Here is a 25819-nt window from a genome sequence, read left to right as displayed (position 1 = left end):
TGGCCGACTCTGGAAGGACGACGTGAGGCTACTCGGCTTAATGGGGCAGGGTATGATCGGGTTGCAAGTAAGCTGAGAACAAACGGGAGAATTATAGGGAAAATACGTTGAAAGAAAAGTTGTTGTGTGAAAGAAAGAGACAACAAGAGAGCTATACCGGCCTAAATAGCAAGTGTAAGTGAACAGGGAGGCGGATCAGGCGGAATCCAATGGCAAATCATTTTCATAGCCCCTTGGCTAGCGGACACGCACAGAAACGGAACGCGGATTCGCATACGGTCCGAAAAAACGTGTTGCTCAGAATGGACGCGATAACACGGTTCGACTACCTTGCTAATGACTCTATCTTGAATATCCACTTTTCAAGACTTTGAGACCTTTCGGAGTCCTGCAGGGTCCCGAAAGTTGAGAGACGGGGTCTTGATCCGCATCTTTCCCCGGAAGCCCGTTGTGTAGTCCGTTAGGGTGTCGATCGGATCCGTGGCATGCTACGCATGACTCGGTGGGCCAGCCAGTAATATGATTACATCACAATTCAACATATACTACTGTACAGCTCCATAAATCTTTACTTTTATATAATCCAAAACCAAGATCATCAAGTGGTTAGTCCGAACCTCTTGACCAAGATGACGGATACTACTTGTTCTCCGTCTATATATCGGTAATTTCTTCTAACCGTACCTCAAGGGAGCTCATAATCATCCTACACCGCATTCTTTGCTCGCGCATTCACTTCTCAACCATGCCCTCGACGACATTCCACAGCTCGGCAGGGTCCCAAAGGCCTCTGGCGTGCGTCACCTGCCAACGGCGCAAGAAGAAATGTGACCACGAATTCCCGTGCTCAAATTGCCAAAAGGTACGCTCAAATACACAGCCAAAATTTGCTAGCAAGATGCTTACTTTTGAAGCGTGGGGTCATCTGTGTTCCAAGTACACCTGCGCCGCCCCGGAAGCGTCAGCAGTTCAAGAAGGAATTGTTTGAACGCCTTGCAAGAGTAGAGCGACTGCTAGAGGGTCTACCTTGCGGTCCGTGTCAGATATTACAAGCTGACACGAACAAGTCTTTGTGTACAGCCCAGGGTTGGAGTGATGATGGATTGACGCGCCCCAAAACACCGAAACCGGGCGCGGCTTGTAGGGATCATGGGGTTCAGACAGATGATTGTAATCTCGGCCAAGGCAAGACTAGTATTATTTGAAAATTGAAAACACTATTTATGGCTAAAGATGAGCAATTCACCGCTTTCATGTGCCGGTTTTCGTGCGCAACGAGAGCATCAAAGCGAAGTGGGCGAGAGCGTGTATTTCGTTTTTTTACGTCTTGGACCCGTCTCCACTTTACCTTGTTTTGTGGAGACTTGTCCCATAATAACGGCCGCCGGACTGGGACCCTTTGGTGTGGGGTCGGATATTCGGGTTTGAGCAAGGTTGCGTTGGATTTCCGAGACCTCGACGGCGCCACTCTCATATAAGTCGCGGCCCCTCAGCTGGGACCCGTTTCAATGTTCGTTTATATTGCCGGTAGAGCATACCGCACAGCTATATGTCACTTTTATTTCACTTCTTGGCCAAGCTCCGGCTCCTTGTAGAGTCACGAATTTTCGGGATTTTATAGGGCAATCCATGTTAGAAAAATATACAAAATGTCGACTCCAAACCCCTTGAAACAAAACCATTGTGATTGCCCTACATTCTTATAATCGACTGGGTCTGAACAAGGTCTATTCGCCAATTTGACGTGTCATGCGACCCAAGGCTCTGGGCCAAGCGTCTGGTGGCATGACCCGGGTCCTGCCAGACAATGTTGCCACAGTCCCAGTCTTTCCAATCCCCATTGATCCGAGGTAATGCTACCATCTCGAGCTTATATACTCGCCCGTGTACCCCCAAGATGCTGCGTCATGACCGAAAACACGGAGATCCTATGCAATAATCATGAACCGTTCCAAGAGTTGCGTCTCGCAAGCCGAGGCCAGAGGCTTGTGCAGACTCTGGTTTACAATGCAGCTTCTATCTACCAATATTTGCGTCCTGCTTCTGACCATCTTTATCCAGCAAGCAACGATAGATGATGGTCCGTCGTCTCTAATGACCAATGGACTCCTCGTAAGTTGCCGCATTCTGAGCCGATGAGCAAGTATATTGGCACTCATGTTGATATTTCTAGTCCCTGGCGTCCTTCTGCAGCGGCCTCCGTGAAATCACGTCAACATCAGTGCGAAGCGGCGTCATGGAACCGAGGTCCAATGCACAAACCGTGTGCGACTTTTCACTGCTGTTGGGATTTACCATGGCTGCGAATCAGTTTCGTCAGATGAACCCACGGGCAGGATCGACCCCGATGTCGTGTGAAGAGGATGCAAGATTCTTGGGACAAGTATTCAAGCTCTCGTTTGCTTTCATCCGACTTGAAAGGTAGGGCTAGCTGCATCGCATCACGAATCTTTTGGCTAACATGACCTATTAGCGTCGTTCGTTTAGTTCTCTGCACAATTGGATTCGTAAGAAATCAGCATTTTTGAGGAATTCTGAATATTGTCATTCTGAGTGAGGAAGAGTGGTTGAGGCACCTCGAAAGCAAAACTCAAGCTATTCATAGTAGACTGTAAGCGAGATTGAGTGTAAAATATCTTCTTTGGTCGTCTAGTAATTTAACCCACGCCTGTAGCTTTCATTGTTTGTGCCCAAGTTATCTAGCCAGCTCATTCTATGGACGAGTTACGCTGTTGTAGTATTCTTCACAAACGCGGCGCTTCTCAACCTCCTCCATTCCATTCACCAACTCTTGTTCCTTTGTCGTGCTCCCGGCGATGCCTTCTATTTCCCGGAGCAAGTCCGCCACGCGATTGTACCGCCCATGCCAGCAGTTGTCTATAATCTTGTCCATAGGATCTTCCAAGCTGACCTCTGGGAAAATATCGTCGAGTAAGCGCTCAACCTGATCTGGGCCTTCAAGCTCGGAATACAACTCAGTGCCCCGGGACATGTACCAAAACATGGACCCCAGAGCGTACTGCTCCGTCTTCGGTCCAGCAACACCAAAGGACCCGCCCTTGTCTTTCGTGCCGACTCTATATTGTCGAACGTAGGGCTCGTATCCCACATTCAGGCGGTCCCCGATCGGCAGTGCATGATCAAAGTCGATTAATTTCAGTCCGTCGTTGTCGTCGACCAGAACGTTTTGAGGATTAATATCGCCATGGGCATACCCCAAGTTCTCTATACATGCGACTGCTGACGATAGCTGCAACATCCATTGCAGGACGGGCCGAGGGACCTTGGAGATGATGCTCATTCTGTCGCGGAGAGTGCCATGGGGAAGACATTCCAGAAAACTAACATCGGTTCCGCGAAAGAGGCATTTGGCAATGTACCGACACTCTGTTTGCTCGAGAAGATGAAATATTTTCTGTTCATTTTGTAGCCTGCTGTCTCCTGGTTGAACCACCACCTTGGCCACTATGCTCGGAGAGATCTGCACGACGACGGAATGACCGCCGAGTGCGAAGACGGTGGAGGAGGGGCAGGCAAGAAGGAGCCGCTCAATCACGGGATTGAAGGCGGTCGTTTTATACCGATCTCCAAAGTAACGAATTAAATCGTCGTAATCCATGCATAGGCCTGTCATTGTTCTTCTCCGTGGTTGGGAACAGAACGTTGATTATGTTGGAATGGTCTACTGGTGCCTGGGAACAAAAGGAGCCCCGCATATGTACCAGACGCTTCTTTGGCGTTTTCTCCATTCGACAGTCTGGTGAATGCGGCACGGACTTCTTTTGCAAGATGGCGGTCAGTCCGTCGTCGACCAACGGCTGAATGTTGGAGCTACCCTATAGCTAACACCAGTACTTGGAAAAGAGAATGGAGTGCGGTACATGTATGCAGCATGACTGACTCGGCCACATTGCCGGTGCCTTCTTTGTGGATTGTATCCGTCGCATTATGGTGTCAAAGCCTCGATAAGTGAGGCTACTTTACACGATGGTCTTCGTCGTGAAAGCGGTCAATTTGCTTTGATCGTGCCAGAAGTCTCATCATATATATGTCTGGTTTATAAGCACGTTGAAGCACTGGTACGATTTCCATACGCAAGTTGACATTGCCGCCTTGTGAACCACCATTCCAATATCCCATGACAATTCACCTCTAGATCCAGCCCGTGGTTGAAGGGTGGCTTTACCATGTTTTCAGTGAAGATCTGAAGACCATTGACATAGGGGCATTGGTAATTTGTTCTCGACACTGTAAATCGTATTGTTGAATTTCTGGGCACTTGCCGACGGTCGCTTTGAAGTCTGTCCAGCCTCACTTCCCCCACACTCGCCTGCGATCCGTCCCCATAATGTAACAGCAAACCGGTGACCATGTCATTGAACTGGCATAGGTTGACACCAAGCAGATCGTCAAGCGGCGCCGAGGTGTAAAAGAAACTCTCCGAGATATTCCAACAATTCGGATTATTTCCTGGATTGGGGGATATAGGCACCGGCATGTAGTCCTCCCAAGTATTGCTGTTGCGTCCTGGTTCCGGGTCAAAGGCGAGCTCGCGTATGAAGCCGACAGAGTCATCGATGTACATGTAGTTGGGACCATCACGCAAGACGGCCAATCGCGAATAAGAGTACCTCCGGTTGGGATTTTCATGAGGCCCTACTACATAGACGTTGTCGAGTGATGTAGCTATAATTAGATCTACACCCCGATGGGGATGTGAATGGCAGTCTCGACGCCATATGTCCTTCAGAAGCTCTCCGCTACCAAGTGCAATGTAGAACCATGTGGTGCCCCTTTCGGGAAACTCATCATAACAATGCAAGTCGCTACTGGGTGCGTGCGCCACCATTGTAAGGGCTCGGCGAGCGGTATTCCATGCTATCGAGTAGCCTGTTATTTCTGGATGATTGACCATGAGACGGTTGAATCGGGCGGGTCGTGAGTGTTGTACGAGGGGGAAGTGCACAAGGCTCGGTTGGAGTGACGGCGCAGACCACATTGGGCGTTTTGGGTTCCCTCCTTGATTCCCATGTATATTGCGGATTTTGAGACCCTAGTTCACAAGTTAGCGCTTCCATACGGCCATGAATAAATAGTCAATGGCGTGGTAAAAAGTACGTCAAAGTCAAAATAAATGCTTTGGCCAGCAGAAAAGGGCATGTCCTGCCACCAATTCCATCGGACAGTTTCCAGTTCTACTTTATCTGCCGAACAGGCAAATAGTATGTTCTGGACGCCCAGGGGACCTCGCGCAAAGTAAATAATGTCCGCTGCAGGCTTTACTATTGGGTCATATAAAAGGATACCATTGGGGTCATTGCTCAGGCTAGACAAGTAGCTTTCGCCGCGTAGCGTCACATACGTTGCCCATATACAATGTGCGGTGTCGATTTGCGCTTTGCAGGCCTTGGTGATGCTTGCCTCAGCTTGTATAGCCGATCGCGCAATATCGAGCATAGTGTTGCCGTTGCGCAGTAGGTGGTGTTGGTAGTCGGATGATCGTCCAGCTGAAAGGCTAAAGTCCTCGTCCCAACAGTTCACCTCGCGAGCGGCCAAAGATGGCAGACCAGCTCGTAAGCAGACCGAGTGACAGCCATAAGCGAGACCATTGACATGCGGGCAGTTCACCATGCAGGCAAAGTACTTGGCGGGCTGATAGGCTGGATTCGCCTGAGAAGCTAGTCATGTCGTCAGAATTATGCTTGGCCGAGGAATCAATGCCACGAACCCACGAAGATGTCGTTGTTGCCTTTCAGCTGTAGTGTGCAGAGCACACAACGGGGGGGAACGCAGGAGGCAATCTGTTCAGTCATTTCAGCCCAGAATTCCGCGTCACAGATGGACACTATGATGGACATGTGCATGAGCTTGAGTTCCAGCTAAGAAGAAGAGGGGTCGATCCGTAAGTACGGACCAGCGTGTTGGTCCTGGCAATCAGTAGTTCCCATGATCACACAACAGTTGCCCCATCGTTCCCCGCCTCTGTTATGCCTAGTATTGAGAAAATCTTTCAGTCGGTTTATGTCTTTCTTGGAGTTCAGGTTGTACTCAATACACGTTGCTGCGCATCGTTTCCCTTTGCCAGTATTGTCGGGAAGAGTGCAATCGCCCACGCCGCTCGTATTGACTCCCAAAGCAGTTCATGCAGTCAGTGATTGAAGAAACCGATCATTGTATCTTATAGAATGTAAGCTTAATATATCCTCTTAAAGTGAGCATACTTTATAAAGCTAACAGAATCAAGGTTTGCTAGACTAAATTGGAAAGCTACGAACATTTACATCCCGTAATTATTAAGGATTTATATGTTCCAATAAACTGCATTCGCCAAAATTCGACCAAGGGCTTTTATCGATACAAGCGGAGAGGCACCGAGTTTCCAGCTGTAGCTATGAAAGTCCAACAGTTGGACAAATTTAGTGTGGCTCCCGTCTGTTTAAGGCCGTGACTTGATGTGTGTAATTTACGGTTGAAAGTGCGTTTTTGAGGTCTTCAAGAGATGTGTCTGGTGTTATTTAAATCTATTAGCGCCTTTATACTAGGTCCAAGTCCCGGCTACGCTAAATATTTTTACCCCTTATAATTAGCTTTATAGTCAAGAAGTTTTACATGTATTTTTACAGCGAAAATGATATATATAAATACCTACCAGACCTTACCCGACTAAGTTGCGCCTGCAGTGTGTTTAGTTGCCCATGACGCTTACCCTGAATTTCTGCTCATAGAGTCATAACCGTCGCTGGCAGAAGAAAAAAAGGGTGCGTGGAATTGCAGTGTCTGATTGGTGGAGGCAACTACGCTTCAAGGGGTGAAGGTGAGGACTTAGCCAGGAACACCTGGCTGCGTCCACACAAACCACATAAACCAAACTCATCTCTCCTCCACACCATTCACGATCCTTCGATATGACCGACAATCATTTGCCTTTAGCTCCACCCGCCACCGCTGAGAAACTCCCCTGTGCCTCCGACCTCAGCGCTCTGGTTCGTCTGCTCTATTCTTACCAGCATCGAGCAAATTTTGTTGACGTTGCGCCGTGGATTAAAATCAGAGTGAATCGGCAGCAATACGATTTACTTCGCGAAACGATTGAACGACTATTCCGGCGGTTCGATTTTGACCCAACCCGTAAAACTCTTATCCTCCGCATGCCTTCAGCGGTCCACGACTTCTTCTCGAATCTTGTAGCTGGGGAATTACGGGATCGGTTACAGGGTATTGCCAGTCAAGGAGGCAATATAGGCACCCTCGCCGCGAATATCATTAGTGGAGGCTCGTCCCGGATTCGTCTGTCAGAAGGGGTACCAGAATCCTCAAGTGTTATAGAGCGTCGACCTGACGCACAATTTCAGCACACAGGGGCCGTCTATCCAGGCGTCGTACTAGAAGTGTCTTACACACAGGATGGTAAAAATGTGTCCAAAATTGCCCAGGACTACATCTTATACTCCAACGGGGATGTCAAGGCCGTAATCGGTGTTAGAGTCAATAAAGATAAGGATGCCAGCCTCTCACTATGGTCTCCAAAATATACTCGGTCCGACGGAAAGGAGGTGCTGGAGGCTGAAGAAATCATTTCGAATGCAGTATGTGGGAATCTTCGGAAGAGAAGTACTTGACTAACTTGAAACAGCCATTTCGACTATCTGACAGATCAGCAACAAATGAAACAAAATGCCTTGAACTGCATCTTAGTGACTTCGCTACTGATGCGCTATGTTCTGATAGTCAAGAGGCAGTGCTGATCCGTATTACTTTTAAACGCCTTTTCGATCTTCTTGTTCGAGCGGAACGGATGGGACAAGCTCGGGAATCTACTACGGCGGGCGGTGTAAAGTCAAGACGAGTTACAAGGAAGCGACGGATTAAGGTTATATAATTATTGTATTATACTATTTTATATTGTATTATACTATTTTATATTGTATTATACTATTTTATATTGTATTATACTATTTTATATTGTATTATACTATTTTATATTGTATTATACTATTTTATATTGTATTATACTATTTTATATTATATTATACTATTTTATATTATATTACCTAGAGAAGCTCTGTTTAATTGCTAGAAAAAATATATATATTAACGCTATATATATTTACCTTATAAAACGTATATTTGTAGTTATAAAAAAGTTTTTTAGCTCGCTCCTAGATCTGTCTTGGATTCACTCTTCACCGCGTAACGTAGTTAGACTGAGTTCACAAGACTGCGCTAATAAAGGGCCTCTGATACTACACATGGCGCTTGTTATTTATGAGCATGACTAGCAGCATTCACGATAAGCCAATATCCACTTCAGGCGAGACGTGACTGCAGAAAACGTGGGAACTTCAACAAAAATAGTTTGCCCCTAGCCAGGTCCTCGGTGCAGATATAACTCTCAACGTGCTGGACCTTTTCCAAGTGCTCTTCGAGATCATCTCTGATTTCATCGTCGGTTTCCACCTCTTTTCATGGTCAGAAAAAATTGCCTCGGTGTAATAGAGTCAAAATCTTGCGAAAGAAAATTCCGCAGGACTAAATAAGCTACTCGCCCTTTGTTAATTTATGTACTTGGGCTGGACATCCCGCATAAACCGAGATTGTATTGCATATAAAGCCAAGGGGAAAGCATTTAAAGGGAGCAGACTTCAAAGTCAAGCAAGAATGCCAGGTATAAGCCTAACGCACTTATACTATGGCCTGATTCAGATGCTGCCGACTCAGTTTTGCGGTGTACTCGCAACTTGAGACCACATGCAATTGATGCCAGCCCATGACACGTCTTCAACCAACTACTGAGTCTAGACATTTACGCGCCATCTCCAGCCACGGAGAGAGATGAGAAGCCGTAGCGACAGACTTCAAGGTAATATCAACCCAATCCAACGCAACTGTACTTGTCATTTACGCTACCGATTCCATCTTTTTAAAGTAGACATAACTCCCGCATTCTCCGCCAGTGACCCATGTGGCATCACCAGATCGCACTGCCGGCCACACGGCACTCGCCTTTGTCGTGTAGAGGCCCAGGCGCCCATCAATCTCGACCATGCAATTGTGCCAGGGCGTGGGTATATGCAAGTGGTCGCAGCAATCCAAAGCCTCGCCCGTCGGGGGAATGACATCCGTCGGAATGACGTGTTTTCCCAACATCTTGATGCCGAATTTCGGGCCAGCATTATCGTGTCTAAAACATATGTTGGTATCAAATCAAAAGCTTTGCTCATATATGGACCTCGAGTCACTTACGCGTGTATGGACAGCCGCACATGGTGCGGAAACATCATTTCCACCAAATTCGAATAGGCCTGGTTTCGCTACCAAATAGTTCAGCGCCCGTCACAGTGTAGCAAAGGCAAAGGACATACCTGCATCATCTCTTTAGCCACCTCGGACGCCTTCTTTCTCAACTGGCTCCGGCTAAGATGCCTCGTGTACTGGTTCGTAGCGAGGTCCTCGAGCATAAACTTGGAGAAACCGCGATACAAAGCCAGCAGCGCCGGATCCCTGGCAATCAGATCCTCCATCGGCTCCGCGTCGCCCGGCCGGAATCCCATGTCAAGAATCCGGCGGCACAGCTCGGCCTTGGCTGTCGTCTTGGTACCAATCAGACGAGGTTTGAGCGGCGGATAACCCGTAACCAGAGGCAATTCGCTCGCACCAACGAGGCCGTCGTAGTCGAACAACTCGGGCAGAGATCGGAACCCGATCCTGTCCTTGCCCCCGAGGCGATGGGCAATCGTCTCGTTCATGGCTTGCAGTTCCGCCCCGTACTGGTCGACAACCCCGTCGTCGACGCCAACTATCCAATATCAGCATCCCGGGTCTAGCATCTCCATCCATATCATGTCCTTGTACTCACTGCAATCGCTAAACACGTGTCCGTCACTGATGATCCAGAGCTTGGCCCCCGGCCCATAGACATCCTCTACCTCTTGCAGGAACCGCTGCAAATTCGACAGGGCCACGTATTCCCCACGGTCTGGGGACTGGGACAAGACCTTCTCCGTGCTGGAGGACTTGCACGGAAACGCGGGCAGGCAGAATTCGACCCGTGCCCCCCGGGACGTAAACGACCTCACCTGCTGCCGGAACACGTCTCGTCCTCCCCTGAGCCATTTGTCGTGTTTCCCGACGTACCGCAGGCTTGTATCGAAAAGATGCACAATCGCGTCGGCGGCCACGTCGGCGTCGGGGTCTCGTAAATGGCCTGCGTGGGTTTTTATATCCACGCGCAGGCCGCGCAGCACCAGGTCCGCGAAAAACATATCGAGCTCGAGAGACTGCGGCGTCGGCGACGAGTCGGGCGCGAGCACAAGCCCAATGACCTGCTCATCCGCGAGCCTTGGCATTTCGAAAACCACATACTCGTGAGAGGGGGGCACACGCTCCGTGCTGTCAGCCGTCTCGGGTGCGTGCTTGATGGGCAAGGAGGTCTGCGACAGGCGGTTGCGCGGGCGGCACTCCTCCCGCAAGACGTGGTCCCGGATCTGGGGCCATACTGGGGTTATTCGGGTTGGAAAGGGGCCGAAGCAGTGAATGAGATGGCCGGAGGTATGGCGCACAAAGCCCGCTATGAAGCGGCCGTGGATCGACGATCTGGGCGGCAACGAAGCCATTTCGCCAACGGGGCTGTAGATGTGCTGGGTGTCCCGGGCGACACAAGTATCAGGAACGGCAGCCATGGATAGAATTGTCCGATGTACTTTGGTATGAATCCAAGCCGTCCAACGACGCGATTGAGACTTGTTTTATAATAGATAAGGGGTGTTCGCGAAGGGGCTGGGCATCGCCGGATCCGGCTCTGTGGATGTGCAGGATTCTCAGGACTTTTCGAGATATTGAAGCTTTTGGGTCATTTATCGTATCATTATAATAGGCGATATAGTTATTGGGGTATTTTATATGGCGATGGCGAGAAAATGCGTGAGCCGCAGGTGAACCGGGCGAGAGCAGCGCCGCGGATCCAGCGCCGCAGACGGGACACTGCTGATGCGAACCTTGTCCACCCTTTGGTAGGAGCCGTTGAGGGAGCAAAACGAAGAATGTTGGTCCTGGTACGGATTACCGTGAGGAGAGCCGCGTCAGAATGTGTGGTGACCATGAACAACTCTTGCCTTATAAAGACTGACTGGCCTTATTGGGTAGGGAGTCGAGGGACGAATCACGGGACGAGGACTGTAAAACGCCTGCGAATGCTAGGTTGGCCGGCGCGTGATTCATTACGTTTTGGTGCGCGTCCGCGTGTTTGGTCTTGTCAAAGACGTCACGAGGCGAAACCTGGCGCGCGGTGATGGGGGCTTCGCGAGGGCTCCGAGTCAGAGCTCCATTCGTCTAGTAACAGTCCTTGGTATCAAAGGTGATTGACTGTCCTCGAGACCTTTGGTAACAAGAGACTTTGACAGTATAAGACAGCGCTCAGCCTAGTGCGCTGCGGTCTCGTATGTTAACATTGAACCCTTGTGTGATATCCGTGAGATGGCGTTGCTACGCGTTTGATTCCGTCAACGACGTCACGACGCGCAGTCTAGCGCACGAAAAGTAAACTCACCGGCTTTTTTTTCACCAAAATCTCACGCTAGAGTAGCATGACAGTGTGTCTTCTTTTTTTATTTCTCTGGCATTATTTGCGCTACTACAGATAACTCATGCCACGTATATTATCGGCCTCGCTTACACGTAAATCCACCAAAAGATATATCCGGCTTTGGCTTCGCTCCTGCCAAGCCCAAACAGCCTTGCACGAATGTGCCAATACAATTTTTGCTCTTGGCAATGAAAACAGCTGGGACACTTTTTTTCATCAAGATCTCCATTGATTGCAACATTGGTGTGCTGCTGCGAAACCCTGTGCAATTCGGGTTGCGCCATGACTGCCTCCCTGCTGCTGGGTGGTGCGATACTATTGGCAATCACTGTTTCCGGTGCCCTCCTTTCTTGCTTTTCATCGCCTCGCAAAGGCGTTGGCGGCATTCCCACGATACCCTTCTGGGTGGCACTGATGCCCTTGGTCAAGGACGTCGATCAGCAGGACATCTTCGCCACGTACATTGAGAAACCACTGCGCAAGCACGGTGCGGCCTCGATATTTTTTGCGGGCCAATGGAACGTGTTGATTCACAAGCCGGCCTATCTAGCTGAAGTTTTCAGACGCGAGGACATACACCAGAAGAGTGGAAACTACAGCAAGATTCCTCATAGTGTCTTGGCAGCTCTGCTCGGGGATAACATCATATGGAGTCGCGGAGAAACCTGGAAGAAGTATACGCGGGTTATCAAACCTGGGCTGCAAGCCAGTCCCAACCCGGATGTGCTGCTTCGAAATGCCAGACAGTTGAGTACCATTCTCGTCGAGTCGCAGGCTCTGCCAACAGACGGCATTCAGGGAAGTATCCAGAGGCACACTATTGCCTGTTTCGAAAACACGTATTTTAATGTCGATCTAAATGTAGGTGAATGGAAACGAGTCGGACCGTATCCAAAACGGAACAAGTGTTGGCTAATGCAAAATTGTGCTCAAGACGCCGTGCTCAAGCGGCGCCTGCTTGCATCGGATCCAGGCCCAGATCACCAAGGAAATCTTTACACCTCTCTTTATGAACTTTCCCTTTCTTGACCGTCTGCCGTTTCCTAGCAGGACACGAGCGAGAAGGCTCGCATCCGACTTCACCAATTAACTACTCTTGACGCTGGAGCATGGAGCGAAAGGGGACACGACGTCTTACAACCATCAGCAGAACAAGCTGTGCACACGGCTCCTCTCCGCCCGAGACTCTGGACAACTGACAGAGAAGCAATTCCGAGACAACCTTGCCGTCTTATTCGTGGCTGGCCAAGAAAACCCCCAGTTGGCCATCCTATCAACAATGTATTTGCTGGCCAAGCACCAGGTAAGTCGAGACGAAGCCGCACACAATTCGTAGTCGGCGGCAGCTGACGACGCCTTTCCACACAGGACATACAAGACCGACTCTTCGACGATCTCAACCAGCAGCCTCAAAATCCACCGGACGCAGAATACCTAGACAGCCTGCCCCTACTAACGTCCATCATATACGAGAGCCTGCGGCTGTTCCCCCCCATCGGGCAGCTCATCAACCGCCGCGTAGCCTCGCCGTCCATCTAGGCGACGCCATCTTCCTCCCCGAGGGCACGTACGTCGGCTACAACTGCTACTCGACCAACCGCGACCCCGACGCCTGGGGCCAAGACGCAGACGCCTTTCGGCCAAGTCGCTGGGGGTGCTCGCGGCGCGATATACACAGGGAGTACAGGCGGCGGAGGACGCGTGCCGAGTTCATCACTTTTCACGGCGGGCAGCGCGCATGTCTGGGGGAGCCGTTTGCCGTGCTGCAGCTCAAGGCGACTCTGTACACGCTCATGACGAGTCTCCGCTGGCGACTTGACCCAACGTGGCTGGATAGAATGACTCCCGTAAGCAAGACAGGATGGCTTTGACGTGGACATTGGACATTGAAACGTGTTCGCAGCGGGCTGAGGCTGACCAGGGCGAATTTCTTATAGGCTGGGCCGTTGTGCCCAAGAAACTTGCGCTTGCTATTTGAACAGAGGGCAGCGGCGCCCACTTGATACATGTAAGTTATCTGGTAGAATCTTTCTGCCGGCTTCCGGTCGGGGGAAGCCACACGAGACCTCTCGTCCTGGAAATGTGAACGGGAAGGATCCGGAAAACGGCGGCCAGAGACTGATTGACGCGTGTTGTCTAGTTGGAACCCCAAGTAAGCAGCCGCTTATAAGAGATGGAGGAGTACAAACGACTGGCCAGCCGAGACTTGCGTACAAGAGGTCAAGGAGGGCTGCTGTACAAGACGATGGAGTACTCCTGCCAAGAACACGGCTTGGTAGTGGCGAGAATATGCCTGTAGCCTCGGCAACATGAATGGCTTCCTGTCACGTAGTTACTACTATGCCGCTTGTCCGTTTATACCGTTCAGCCGTGATTCAGTACCGCCAGTGGCCAAGGGGAGCAGGCGATAAAGCACGCCAACGCGGCTTTCTTCCGAAATATACCGCGTCACCAGGCAACCGAGGACTGATCAAGTACCCTGGTACCACCGTCCGTTGCGGAAGCTTCCTCGCCCGGAGTCAAATGTGTCATGTTCAGCCATCCCTCTTATTCACACATCTCACCAACCCCCAGCGAACGGGGGCAAAGTTGCCAACTTGCGTCGCCCAAGGAACACGCTTGAAATTTGTCGACGCACTCCGAGCATGCTTCTTCTCGCCATGAGCCGTGGCCAAGGACTGACTATTCCGGCTCGCTTTCAATCAAAGGTATCCAAAAGGGGTTCGTTGGGTGTGCCCTCCAGTTTCGGGCTGGGTCCTAGGCAGTCTACAGTTGGACATCGACTTGAACACGTCATCGTCCTTGTTGTCAATGTTGCCCTGAAAAGCTGCCGAGAAATCATTGCATGTTGTGCTTGTCTTGATCGGCAGCCCCTGCTGGGAATTCTGCCAGTAGATTTATTCATGTAAAGGGGGGTATGTCACGGCTTATCAAGAAGAGAAAATATCGGGGTTTGTGGTCTAAATGACCGAATGGTATAGTTGCAAATTCCAAAAAACGTTAGTTGCGTGCTTCCTGGCCCATTATACTTGCACTTGCAAGCTCATCTTGCCTGTTCTTCCAAGGTGATGAAACTGTGCATCATACCGGCCTTCCATTCGACTCCTCGTCTCCTCAGTGGCTGACCCTTCCTACATGGCCAATCCGTCGCCGCTGTGCCTTCCGGAATTAGGCCCCAGTATCACGAGTGGGATCGTGACCCTCAACAATACGCAGTTACTTTATACATATGTAGGTGGCTTTGTGTCCATTAATGCCAAGCCCATGTATTGGATTGTATTGGATCGCCTCTCGTATGGGAGTGGATGCATCACCCGGGCCGAACCCTTGCCTTGGACCTTTACGAGCACCATCGCGAATCCTCGAGCCTTGGCTACCTGCGTCGCTTACAACCAACGCAAAGGTGAAGGGTATACATAAAATTCAAACAATCCACCCTCATCCTGCTTGCAAGCGGTGGAGGTTCAAACCTCCTCCACGCCGTTTTTCTAGCCCGACAAGCAACGGCGCTTCTTCACGTAGACGTACATATCTCTATAAAGCGGAATCCGTGCCCAAGATAAATTACAAGGTTGACCCGGCAGTGCCATGTTCAAAACCCCGGTCGCCGCCACCGCCTCCCTTACCTCGCTTCTCTGTCGAGTGCTTCCGCAACCGTCGACAATGCCACTCGACGCAGGACGTGCAAGGCATGCCGGAATGCCGGCTGCCCGGACCTCGTCCAAGCCATCGCCAAGCATGTTTGCTGCCCATACCCTCCAACATACTCCAGACCAACGCATATGGCAGAGGACATCAAACGCTTCAGGGATGCCCGAGTTGCCGACGTTTCTTGGGCACAACCCTCCAAACTCTACGTGTGCCCAATCACACGTAGAGTTTGCGGCGGCAGCCACAGCTATGCTTGGCCGTGCACCTCGGGATAAGCCTCGATGACTGCGAAGCACGAATGACGGTCAGAATCAGAACGAACAAGGTCGGACAGAGCTCGCACGAGGACAGTTTACCTGTCAAGTCGGTAATGATGATATTGTTGCAAACCTAGGCACCCTGTCGCTTCATGGCGCGTCTTTCAAGCCTTGAAGACCAAGTCTTTGGAGACGTGGATTTCTTTCTTAGGTTTTGCTTTGCAACGGCGAGATGCCAGTGTTCGACTCTCCAGCCCCCGAGGTCGCTAGGTTTGGCCATCACCTACGTTTCATGTTACGAGAAGCATTATTATTCCTTCTTTCTATTGAATTCCCCGTTCTAGTTCTATCTTCTGTTTGTCCATCTATTACTTGCCTCACATACCCCGGCCCCCGGTGCCCGTGCTTATGATAGACATTCGTCATGGCTGGCGGAGGGCTCCAAACAGCAGGACTCGCTGCCGCCATCATTGGTCGTTTGTTTCAAGATGCATAGCGTGCGCGGTGCTTCTTCACGAAAAGGCACAACGACCAATACACCAGACTCTTTGCTAGTCTCGCACGAATAGCGCCCCTTTCTCCTCCAAGACTATCCTACAAACCCCAAGCATTTTATATATCTTCTTCTTCTTCCCTATTCTTGCAAATTATACTCGTACCACTCCGATTCGATTAATCACAGCATCCGTGATCCCATCCCCGTGACACGGCAGGCCAAACAATTGACACCAAAGCCCACCAGCGGCCTCTTGCCCCAACCCATTTCCGGCAAAGCCTACGACCACTCGTTCAGTATCCTCTTCAGGGAGGCGGGGGGGATCGCAGCCAGCGAGTAGTGCTCGTACTTGGCGGCCGTGGCGGCCCTCGCCTTCTTGCCCCAAATCATCATCGGGACGGGAATCAGCAGCACCGCCGCGGCCGTCGCGGCAACTATGATAAAGGCTTGCAGGACGCCTATTTTCTGGATCGCCGGGAGCAATGCCACGCCCACCACGACGGCAATCAGGTTCCGGACAAAGACAATTCCCGCCAGGGCATCGCCAATCATCTACACCACCTCGATTAGCATCCTTGCCGCACAAAGACGTCGACCATGGTGCGGTTTTTGCATCTACTTACGTTGTGGTAGCAGTCGGTAATGTACGCCAGCGCCACGTCCAGGCAAATACTAAAACCGAGTCCGAATACAGCGGAACCAACGCCGATGAGAACCACAGAAGCCGCCTAAAACAAGCAATTGATTGTCAGCATGTAAACATCCAGCAAGAGTCGCCAAGGAGAACAAGGCGCCCGCCCACTCACCTTGGAAAGGGCAATGCCAAAGAGCAGAATCCCGGCACACGTCAACAAGGCCCCGGGGATGGCGAGCCACAGACGCATCTCGGGGTGGTAGATGCCGCCGTTCCTACGCGCGAGGTGGACTACCCAGCGATCGTTCAGGGCGGCGACGACGACGCTGCCCAGGCTGTGCCCAACAAAGGGGGCCAGCCCAAACAGCCCCACGTCAAACGAGTCGAACCGGAAGGGCGCCTCGAGCAGCTTGATGGCCGAGAGGTGCTGGTGCACCGACAGCCAGGCCATGACGGAGCCGTACGTGACGGCGGCGTACGCGACGGCCGGGAAGCTGACGAGAATGACAAACGGGGACGTGAAGCGCACCCCGATGGGCCGCTTGGTCTGCGTCACCAGCGCGAACCGCTGCTTCCACGTCTTGGGGGGCGCGGGGAGCCTGACGACGGCCCGTGTGGGAATCGTCATGGTGCGGTTGACGTCGACGAGGTCGACGGGGTCCGCGGTGCTCGCCCACGAGACGGGCCGGTTGAAGAACTCGTCCTCGCGCTCGAGCACGTCCCCCGCGGGCCCCTCGGCGTCCTTGCCCGGCGGCGAGGGCACGTAGGTCGACTCCTCGAGCAGCAGGAGCATCAGGACAAAGGTGAAGGCGAGGGCGGCGGCGGTCCAGCGCACGGCGGCGCGCCAGCCCTGCGCGTCGACGAGGAAGCCGACGGCCACGGGGCCCAGGAAGGCGCCGGCGCCCTGGGCGAACAGGAACAGGCCGTTCATGGTGGCGAACTGGTGCACGAAGAAGAGGTCCGCCACCGTCATGGGCACCAGCGTCTGGCTGACGGACGCGGCGGCCCCCGTGACGACGCTGCTGATGAAGTACTCCGACTTGGTGCTCACGTTGGCCGTCCACAGGGCCGCCGCCGTCTGGGTCAGGATGCTCATGAGGTACAGGGGCCGTCGGCCGTAGCGGTAGGCCAGGGGGATGAGCACGATGCCCGCCAGCCCGAGGCCGATGAAGCTGAGGGAGCGCTCGAGCGCGATGTCGTCGTCGCTCACGCCCAGGTCCAGCTGGAGACCCGTGTAGGTGACGTGCGCCTCCTCGATGAGGACAAACGTCATCGACGTGTACCAGATGACGATGCCAAAGTGCAGCGCTTTGCGACGGGCCGACCAGTTCTGGCTCTGCGGGTTAGTTGTGCGCACATCAATCTCGGCGTGGGAGCAGCACGCACCAGGGGATCATCGTAGTCGTCTGTCGGTTTTGGGTGCAGGATAATCTTCTTGTCCGGGCCTGTGCGTGTCCTGGTGAGCCCTTGTTTCCGTGCATCAGCTGGAGCTGTACGTACCCGTCAATCGAATAGTGCCCGGAGGCATCTTGGTGGCCATTTCTGCAAAAAAACGAGGGAGAACCAGCTCCGGGGGCTAGTTTTTTTTTTTTTTTGCTCCGTAAAGACTGATGACACGGGATTACAAAAGTTGAAGCATGATAATTGCAAACGAAGGGAAGGGACAGAAAAGATGGCTAAGGGAGCGTCTGTGATGGTTCACCACCATCGTTTGTGGGTTTGACGTTGAAGCCAAGTTGGGGGCGGCGCGGCTTTTAAAAACGCTCCAGTCTTCGATAAAGTCAGTCGAGTGCCGGAGCCGACGGGCTGCTCCACCTCGCCCACGTGCAGGGCTATTATCTCTGCTAGCGCTGACGTTTCATCTTGGACGCCACGAGAGGCAGATGCGAAACAGATGTCATGCTCCCACAATCGCGACATGGGAGCCCCGTCCCCGGAACACCCACGGTCTCGCCGGTTTCTGAACCACCATCGGCAGGCACAGTGAGAAGCAGTCTGGGGTGGGTGCACCGATGCATGCTTGGAGCATGTCGTGATGGCTGTCCACCCCAGCGACATCGGGGGCCGCGTGGTATCCGCCTCCACGGGACAATGCAAGCAGCGTGACGCTTTTGTAGCGAGCAGTAATTTGAAGCACTCAAAAATGCTGATTCAAAAGGTGTAGAAATCCATTCACTATCAGTATAATAATACAAGTACTAATTGTTTCCAAGTTTGTATAACGCTAGTAGTATATCGCAGCCCTTGGAAAAAAGTATTGACAGGACCTGTGAGGTAGCGCAGAAGAGTGGGGCGTTTCGGCAGCGGCACCTCCTAAGAAGACGGCAGCACTACGCAACCAATGGCAGCCGAGTAGACGCCATGGTCAGGGAGCCCCGGATTCCACCAGATCTAACGTTCCTGGGCTAGACGGACCAACTGCGGCGATTGCTATTTAACAGAGTTTACCCTTCAAACAAGTCGTCTGAAATGAGCACTGACCTCTCGATTTCTGTCCGGTGGGTCGCGGCTCTCGGGGTCCACCAGACCCGATGCCTAGTTGTACATGGCATAATTTTCAAATTGTTTCGCTCTGTAGTCAAATGAAATTACAAGCATGATGTAAGTATCGTGTAAGCGTAAAATCTAAAACAGTATGCACCATTCCTTTCAACTAATATTACTGCAGTATTCACTCGACTTGTCAACATTGAACCTCTGGTTCAGAGCAACAGTCGCTTCGTCAACTGCCACGTCCCGGCGCGAGGGTTGGCGATGCAATGACCAGGGTCAATTCCATATACTGAATGAACCACTTCCAAAACATTACAGTGTCAATAGTATACCACCCCGACCTCGTCTTGAATCTTGATGCGTACCGCTCGGAGAAAATACGATGCCCGCGTCTCTCTTGGTGTAAGCCCCGAGGTTGGCACATTCGCGAGTATCAAAATATAGTAGCTGCAACACAATTCCCAACCCCCTACTCTAGTCGTTACATTATCAGCACATGCACAGGCGCCGCCTCTTTTGGTCTATGCGGCTCGGCTTCTTTTCAGCCGAACTTTGATGAGGCGAAATCAGGTTCCTGCACTGCGAGGAGTCGTCCATTGTTCGTGGTGTAGGTGGCAAAACTTGATCAGGTTCGAAATTCGAAATCTATTTGATGCAAGACTAGATGGCGTCGGGCGTATCGGCAATGGCGGGCGGGGCCAATCAGACGGCACGCGCTGCCCTATTTGTAATTGACCGAACAGAAGCAAAGCCAAGAACCAGTCAATTTTCCACGCCATCTCGGGCCGATGTATTTATTATCTCACACATGGCACATGCTAGTGAGGGCGATGAGATACCCAAGGTCCCAGGTGCCACTTTCCCACTTACTTAAATATTTTACGATACTTTACACGGAGCAGCGGGTACCTTTTTGTGACGGAATAGCGTGAAAAGGATTCCAATCTTGTAGAACTGCGAGAAGTCAAGTGTCATGTCTGGTAGCTCTTTGCATGTGCAAATATGGCAATTATCGGCCTGTACCTTCCATTTTGATTTTTTTGGACTGGCCAAAGCCCTGCTCGTCACGAAAGCCGGACCCTACCACGCTGACTCAAAGGGAATGCGCCTGCATTGTCGTGGAGAGTGCTCATATATCTGTTCATGCTCTCCAGCCACGTTCTGCATGTATGTGTGTGGCCCCTACCCTCCTTGGGGCTTGCAAGCTCTGGCATGCACATCGCGGCGCCACGCACCAGACGCCAGACGCCAGATGCCAGACCAGACCAGACCAGACCAGATTGATTGACGTTTATAAACTTGTATGTGCACCAGCCAGTGACATGTTTTAGCCGAAAACACAATGGTACTAGTCGTAGGCTCGCTAGTCAAAGTGGACACACCGACAGGTGCGGATATTTTTCCCTTGACGCATTGATTGTATGTATGTGCATACAGCGCTTCCTTTGATCCCACCCCCACCGACGCCGCTGACGAGAAAATACCGGCATCTGGACGGCCCTTGGCGGCAACATCATGGCATTGATGATTGTAGGGTGCGGGGGGAGACTAGCAGAGCGCATAACTCGCTCTAGGCGCATAAAGCATAAACTGAGAATGAAATACATGCAAGTTGGCATTGTAGCATAACAAAAACGGCGAATGAAACGACGGAAATGAAGAGCCGGGTTCCTTGGCAAGTACGGAGTACGCAGGTCAGCATTCATGAGCGCGCCAACATGATTCCTCGACTCGTGCCTTTAGTCCACCAAGTCGTTGAGGCAGTTAGAGTGCGGGGGAAAAGGGAATCGTGGGGAGTGGCAATGCCTCGTCGATATTAGCTGAGGCTGTATGTACATAATATGTATGATACATAGTAGGTCTTGCTATTTATCCAAGCTAGCTACTTATCTGATGTTAGCTCCACTATCTCTCTGACTGCGATTTGGCTTGGGGAGACTCGCTTACCTAAGAAAATTGTATGGCAGTGGAGTTCTCCACAAGCCAAATCGCAGTCAAAGAGATAGACTCCTAACCCTAACCCTAACCGACATCAGCAGGTAAGCACCCGCACCTACGTAACATCATGTCTTCTAGGTCGATGTCCTCCATCTGCAGACACCGACGTCGTTCGACCTTGCATCCCTTTGAGTGCGCTAAGGTGCCGATTCTGTAGCGAGCAAGGATGTGAGCCAATTACAGTTCTTAAATCAAAAGGTACATTAGCTTACATGTTATTAGTATAATATTATAAGTACCTATGGTTCATAATATACATTAAAGTACATTAAATATCTAGTAAAACCACCACAAAAAAGATACCTTTGAGGTATTGAAAAAGGGTGGAGACAGGTACGGAGGTGGCACCTTAGCGCACTCAAAGGGATGTGGACCACCGACGGCTGCGCCCGTGTCAAACCACCACCTCTCCTCCACCACACACCTCCTCACCAGTGTCACCACCACATCGTCATCCCGCCCGCCCGCCGCCAAAATGCCCAGCCCACCACGCATCCAGGTCAACAACCTCTCGTACACATTCCCCGACTACTCGACGGGCGTGCGCAATATCACGCTCGACCTGCCGCCGCGCTCACGCACGCTCCTCATCGGCGCCAACGGCGCGGGCAAGACGACGCTCCTCCGCCTCCTCGCCGGCAAGCGGCTCGCGCCCTCCAACACCATCGCCATCTGCGGCGTCGACCCCTTCAAGGACTCCCTCGAGGGCGTCACCTACCTCGGCCTCGAGTGGGTGCTCAACCCCATTGTCCGCAGCGACATCAGCGTCCCGGAGCTGCTGCGCTCCGTCGGCGGCGACGCCTTCCCCCAGCGCCGCGACGAGCTCGTCGCCCTGCTCGACATCGACACCGCCTGGCGCATGCACGCCGTGTCCGACGGCGAGCGCCGCCGCGTCCAGCTGGCCATGGGCCTCGTCCGGCCCTGGACCGTGCTGCTCCTCGACGAAATCACCGTCGACCTCGACGTCCTCAGCCGCGCCGACTTCCTCGCCTGGCTGCGCCGCGAGACCGAGTCGCGCGACTGCACCATCGTCTACGCCACCCACATCCTCGACAACCTGGCCGGCTGGCCCACGCACCTCGTCCACATGCACCTCGGCGCCGTGAGGGAGTGGGACGAGGCCGACACCATGCTGCGGAGCATCGACGGCACCGTCGGCCGCTCCGGCAACAGCCGCCTCGGCGAGCTGGTCCTGGCCTGGCTCAAGGACGACCTCCGCGCCCGCGGGCCGCGCAGCCAGCTGCGTCTCGGCTCCGAGGGCAAGACGTACGGCTTTGGCGGCATCAAAATCGGCGGCTACGGCGACGAGTCCAGGCAGAAAGAGGCCTAGGACTCGTCGTGTGCATGTATATGCGAGGGTGGAAGACGAGAGCCTCAGCCAGAGGCCGGGTGCGCCACTCTACTACTGCATCGGTTTGCAATCCATCGGCGCTGTGTGGAGGGGGAGGGCGTATCGGGAAGGACCGGCGGCACTCAACTGCATTGTATCGGCGCATAGAAATCAGCCTCACGCATTTTCAACGGTGAGCGGCGTTTAGAATTGGGGGGGTTTCCGGAGACGCGGCACGACTCAACTCTGCCCGGCGGCAGGGCATGCATACATATTTTTTGTTGGATTTGTTTTTCTGTTTCTCGTACATGCCATACATTGATACCCATCTTGTCAACCAGGGATCTAATCCACGTCCCCTCAACTAGGGACACGTACAAATACATTGTTTTTCTGTATATCCTACATGAACCCGAATATTCTGTGCTTTCATGCCCACGTCATGCCCCACGTCGTGTCCTCGTCGTAAATTAAAAAAAGAAGAAAAATACAACAACTACGGCTGCATCGGCGTCCCCTGAATGCTCAACCTACCATCAATGGACCTCTTAAGCACCGTCATGGCATTCTTCAACAGCTCCGCAATGCCAGGGAACCCATTGTCCGCCAGGTTCTTCAGGACCTCGATCCGGTAGTCCTGCCAGCTGAGCTTCATTCCGCCCGCATTCGCCAGCCTCGTCAGAGTGCTCTGCGTCACGGGCCCGCCGTGCCGCACCCTGATCTCACCATCGTGCTCCATCGCGTCGTCCTCCAGGTCCCGAACGCGTTCTATGCTCTGGTAACACAGCACGGGCGAGTGCGAGAGCGAAAAGAAGGAGGTGAGCGGCAGCGCGCGGTCGACGGACACGGCGTACGCCGCAAGGGCGTTGACCGTGGCGGGCGAGAGAGTGCACGCCTGCGCGTTGGTGTCGGTGTCGTTGAAGCCGCGGTTCCTCCAGAACAAATTGCACACGTCCATGATGTAGCCGTTGAAGAGGTTGACAAAGGGCCGGTCATAGGTGTGCGAGTCGATCCGAGGTGCGGCATCCGCGGCTGGAGCTCGGGGCCGGGTGGCCACGGCCGTTTCGATGCCCCTTTTGTAGCAGGCCAGGATAAAGCAGATGCGGGAGACGGTGGCCAAGGAGTTATTGAAGAGGAAGGTGTATATGAGCGGGGAAGGGGGCAGCTCGATGCGCACGTAGCGCTTGAGCTTCGCGTCGGTGATTACGCGCGTGGTTTGCTCGTAAAAGTCGAGGATGGAGGCGTCGGTTGTGACGGATGGAGATGTTTGTAAAAGGGTAAGAGCAAGCGTGTTTGTGTGCAGGACGAGCGAGGCGATTGTCGCGCTGGCGTGCTCGGGGATGCTGTCGCTTGCTTGCAAGATGGCCGTCCACTGTCTGAGCAGATTCGTGTACATTTGCAAAAGGCCTTGTTGCGAACCGGGTGCAAAATATTGCACAGCTGCCTCGAGAGGCTGGAATATGAGTCGGTGTAGTTCTGTACAATGTCAGTCGTATGGTCCAACGGCCGAATCAAAATTGTAGATGCGCACCTCCAAAGTCGTGGAAGGGCGTAAAGCCAAGAATGTCAAAACAAACATCTCGTTTCCCCTCGCCCCCCCAAATGTTGAAAAACTGACTGAAGAAGCTAAGAAGCAGAGGCGGAATCGTCTTGGTCTGAACCACAAACTCCCTCACCACCTCGAGCACCTCCCATAGCGTTGCTTCATCCGCGTCTCCCGCCATCACTTCTTGGAATACTGCGCTGAGCCAGTTTGATATTCGCTGGTAAGATTCAGGATTTGGCCTCAGAATAAGCAGTTTTTGTAAGAGGGGATCAGCCAGTACGGCAACAAGTTGATTCGGGAGCTCCAGCTTGTCCATTTTGGCTACAAAGCTGGAAACATCTTCCACTTCTTCGAGTGTGACGGAATCCTGGCCCCATGTCAGCAACAGCTCGTCCCGCAGCGAGGTTGAACAGGGCGTTCTCTTACCTCTGTCGCATGAGACGTCAGCACAATAGGCACGGCCTTGTTCCTCTGGGCCCGATTGACAGGTCTATTAACCCTGAATCCGCTTTGAGGCCCCGTCGGTCTCTGTTCCGCAACGCGTTGACGGTGGGCGTCTTGAATCTCAGCCAGCCTGGAGCGCCACAAGACATCGGGGTGCTGTGTTCATCAGCACACGCGCGCACATCACCTTGCCCATCCGAAAAGAAGCCTACCTTGAAGGCAGAGGCCTTGCCTCGAACGGCCTCACCCACAATAATTTCGGGGTAATAATCCTTAAACACCCTCAACAAGCCCACCAATGGCGGGTCATTGCCAGTTTGTCTCGATAGATTCAACCTTGGTCAAGTTAGTAACTACGTCTTCGCCCACGTCCGCGCCACAGTTACTCACAAGGCTTGAATCCGGAATGGTCTCACATGCTTCCTCCTCGTAATCAACGCCAATAAATGCGCCAGCTGCGGCCTTGAAAGAAATCACGCAAAGTCAGCAAAGTCAGTTGTCCACCCCTGCAGCCTGGAGCGTCGTGAAGCCGAGTATACGCACCGAATAGCAGCAGTATCAAGCAAATTAAATAAAACCGAATACGCCTGCGCCAAGACGGCTGGCGTCTCCAACACATGATACACCATCACCAGCCATTTCAGCAGCGCAGCCTGCAGGCTGAGCGGTGCCTTGAGCGCGCCATGTCCCAGTGCCGAAACAACATGGAGCACAACATTGGGGGACACCCGCTCAGCTGGGTACAGGTTCCGAACCACGGATGCTAAACTGGCTTGATCAAGATAGTTAGGGATGGTGACTAGGTCGATCAGCCGGTCGAGGGCGGCAGGGACAATGCCTTCTTCATACGCAAGAGTAGAGAAGGACGCGACAGTGGATTTGATGTTGATGGCACGAGCTTTGGCGGGGAGTTTTGCCGCTGGTGTTTGGTGAGCTTCGGGTCAAGAGCTCGATGGCGGAATGGCTTCTTACCATTGACCATGTCTTCAATAAGGCCATCAATGCTGTCGTCCGCCATTGTAACGTCACCGACAGGATGCTATCGCCCAAAAAGGGTTGGGCATAGCCGCCGCAGAAGTCGACTCAACTTTCCCGCTCCCTTGGGGAGCTGAACCCATTTGCTTTCCCGTGAGTTGACGTGAGACCAGTTGGGTCAATATTTCCGATCAAGTTTAGACTTGACGCGTTGAGTGATTCCATGTCCGGCGCGTGTTACTGTCTGGTACCGTGCCGTGATTTGCGGTGGCGTGTGGGGCGAGTGGGCCCTGTCGGAACGGACGCTAGGATACTCCGTATTTGAACGCACACCGTCAATAAATTGAGGCTCGGCTAGGATACCATCACCATGAGAACAACCATGTCGGTCAAAATTTCAATGATATAAAATGC

The 25819-nt window shown here is 52.4% G+C and overlaps 9 protein-coding genes across 9 annotated transcripts; 4 read left to right on the top strand and 5 right to left on the bottom strand.

Moving 5' to 3' along the window:
• Window positions 1-2007: 2007 nt before the first annotated feature.
• Window positions 2008-2528, top strand: G6M90_00g107660 (uncharacterized protein; the record flags this gene model as incomplete). Its single annotated transcript, XM_066131734.1, has 3 exons — window positions 2008-2112; window positions 2174-2421; window positions 2474-2528. The coding sequence occupies 3 exons, from the start codon at window positions 2008-2010 to the stop codon at window positions 2526-2528; spliced, it is 408 nt and encodes a 135-aa protein (XP_065987866.1).
• A 185-nt stretch (window positions 2529-2713) lies between these two features.
• G6M90_00g107650 (uncharacterized protein) lies at window positions 2714-3634 on the bottom strand (the record flags this gene model as incomplete). The annotated part of the gene is made up of 1 exon (XM_014688591.1): window positions 2714-3634. One exon carries the CDS (start codon window positions 3632-3634, stop codon window positions 2714-2716), a length of 921 nt encoding a protein of 306 aa, XP_014544077.1.
• Window positions 3635-4057: 423 nt separating this feature from the next.
• On the bottom strand, window positions 4058-5858 carry G6M90_00g107640 (uncharacterized protein; the record flags this gene model as incomplete). The annotated part of the gene is made up of 3 exons (XM_014688592.2): window positions 4058-5053; window positions 5119-5678; window positions 5729-5858. 3 exons carry the CDS (start codon window positions 5856-5858, stop codon window positions 4058-4060), a joined length of 1686 nt encoding a protein of 561 aa, XP_014544078.2.
• A 1047-nt stretch (window positions 5859-6905) lies between these two features.
• Window positions 6906-7761, top strand: G6M90_00g107630 (uncharacterized protein; the record flags this gene model as incomplete). Its single annotated transcript, XM_014688593.1, has 2 exons — window positions 6906-7586; window positions 7729-7761. The coding sequence occupies 2 exons, from the start codon at window positions 6906-6908 to the stop codon at window positions 7759-7761; spliced, it is 714 nt and encodes a 237-aa protein (XP_014544079.1).
• A 1137-nt stretch (window positions 7762-8898) lies between these two features.
• On the bottom strand, window positions 8899-10679 carry DIT1 (Spore wall maturation protein DIT1; the record flags this gene model as incomplete). Its single annotated transcript, XM_014688594.1, has 4 exons — window positions 8899-9181; window positions 9244-9311; window positions 9363-9796; window positions 9857-10679. The coding sequence occupies 4 exons, from the start codon at window positions 10677-10679 to the stop codon at window positions 8899-8901; spliced, it is 1608 nt and encodes a 535-aa protein (XP_014544080.1).
• Window positions 10680-11863: 1184 nt separating this feature from the next.
• On the top strand, window positions 11864-13559 carry DIT2 (Cytochrome P450-DIT2; the record flags this gene model as incomplete). The annotated part of the gene is made up of 5 exons (XM_066131733.1): window positions 11864-12442; window positions 12732-12884; window positions 12950-13038; window positions 13104-13428; window positions 13485-13559. The coding sequence occupies 5 exons, from the start codon at window positions 11864-11866 to the stop codon at window positions 13557-13559; spliced, it is 1221 nt and encodes a 406-aa protein (XP_065987823.1).
• Window positions 13560-16264: 2705 nt separating this feature from the next.
• Window positions 16265-18159, bottom strand: G6M90_00g107600 (uncharacterized protein; the record flags this gene model as incomplete). Its single annotated transcript, XM_066131732.1, has 5 exons — window positions 16265-16537; window positions 16609-16713; window positions 16792-17949; window positions 18006-18064; window positions 18120-18159. The coding sequence occupies 5 exons, from the start codon at window positions 18157-18159 to the stop codon at window positions 16265-16267; spliced, it is 1635 nt and encodes a 544-aa protein (XP_065987833.1).
• Window positions 18160-21585: 3426 nt separating this feature from the next.
• On the top strand, window positions 21586-22440 carry G6M90_00g107590 (uncharacterized protein; the record flags this gene model as incomplete). The annotated part of the gene is made up of 1 exon (XM_014688597.1): window positions 21586-22440. One exon carries the CDS (start codon window positions 21586-21588, stop codon window positions 22438-22440), a length of 855 nt encoding a protein of 284 aa, XP_014544083.1.
• A 496-nt stretch (window positions 22441-22936) lies between these two features.
• On the bottom strand, window positions 22937-25448 carry mis6 (Inner kinetochore subunit mis6; the record flags this gene model as incomplete). Its single annotated transcript, XM_066131731.1, has 7 exons — window positions 22937-23916; window positions 23972-24353; window positions 24413-24586; window positions 24643-24766; window positions 24821-24892; window positions 24974-25349; window positions 25403-25448. The coding sequence occupies 7 exons, from the start codon at window positions 25446-25448 to the stop codon at window positions 22937-22939; spliced, it is 2154 nt and encodes a 717-aa protein (XP_065987915.1).
• Window positions 25449-25819: the final 371 nt, after the last annotated feature.

The sequence above is a fragment of the Metarhizium brunneum genome, chromosome 7, assembly GCF_013426205.1.
Source record: "Metarhizium brunneum chromosome 7, complete sequence".
Taxonomy (NCBI): domain Eukaryota; kingdom Fungi; phylum Ascomycota; class Sordariomycetes; order Hypocreales; family Clavicipitaceae; genus Metarhizium; species Metarhizium brunneum.
Note: the sequence above shows the minus strand (reverse complement) of the source record. Positions and strands in the feature narration are given on the sequence as shown.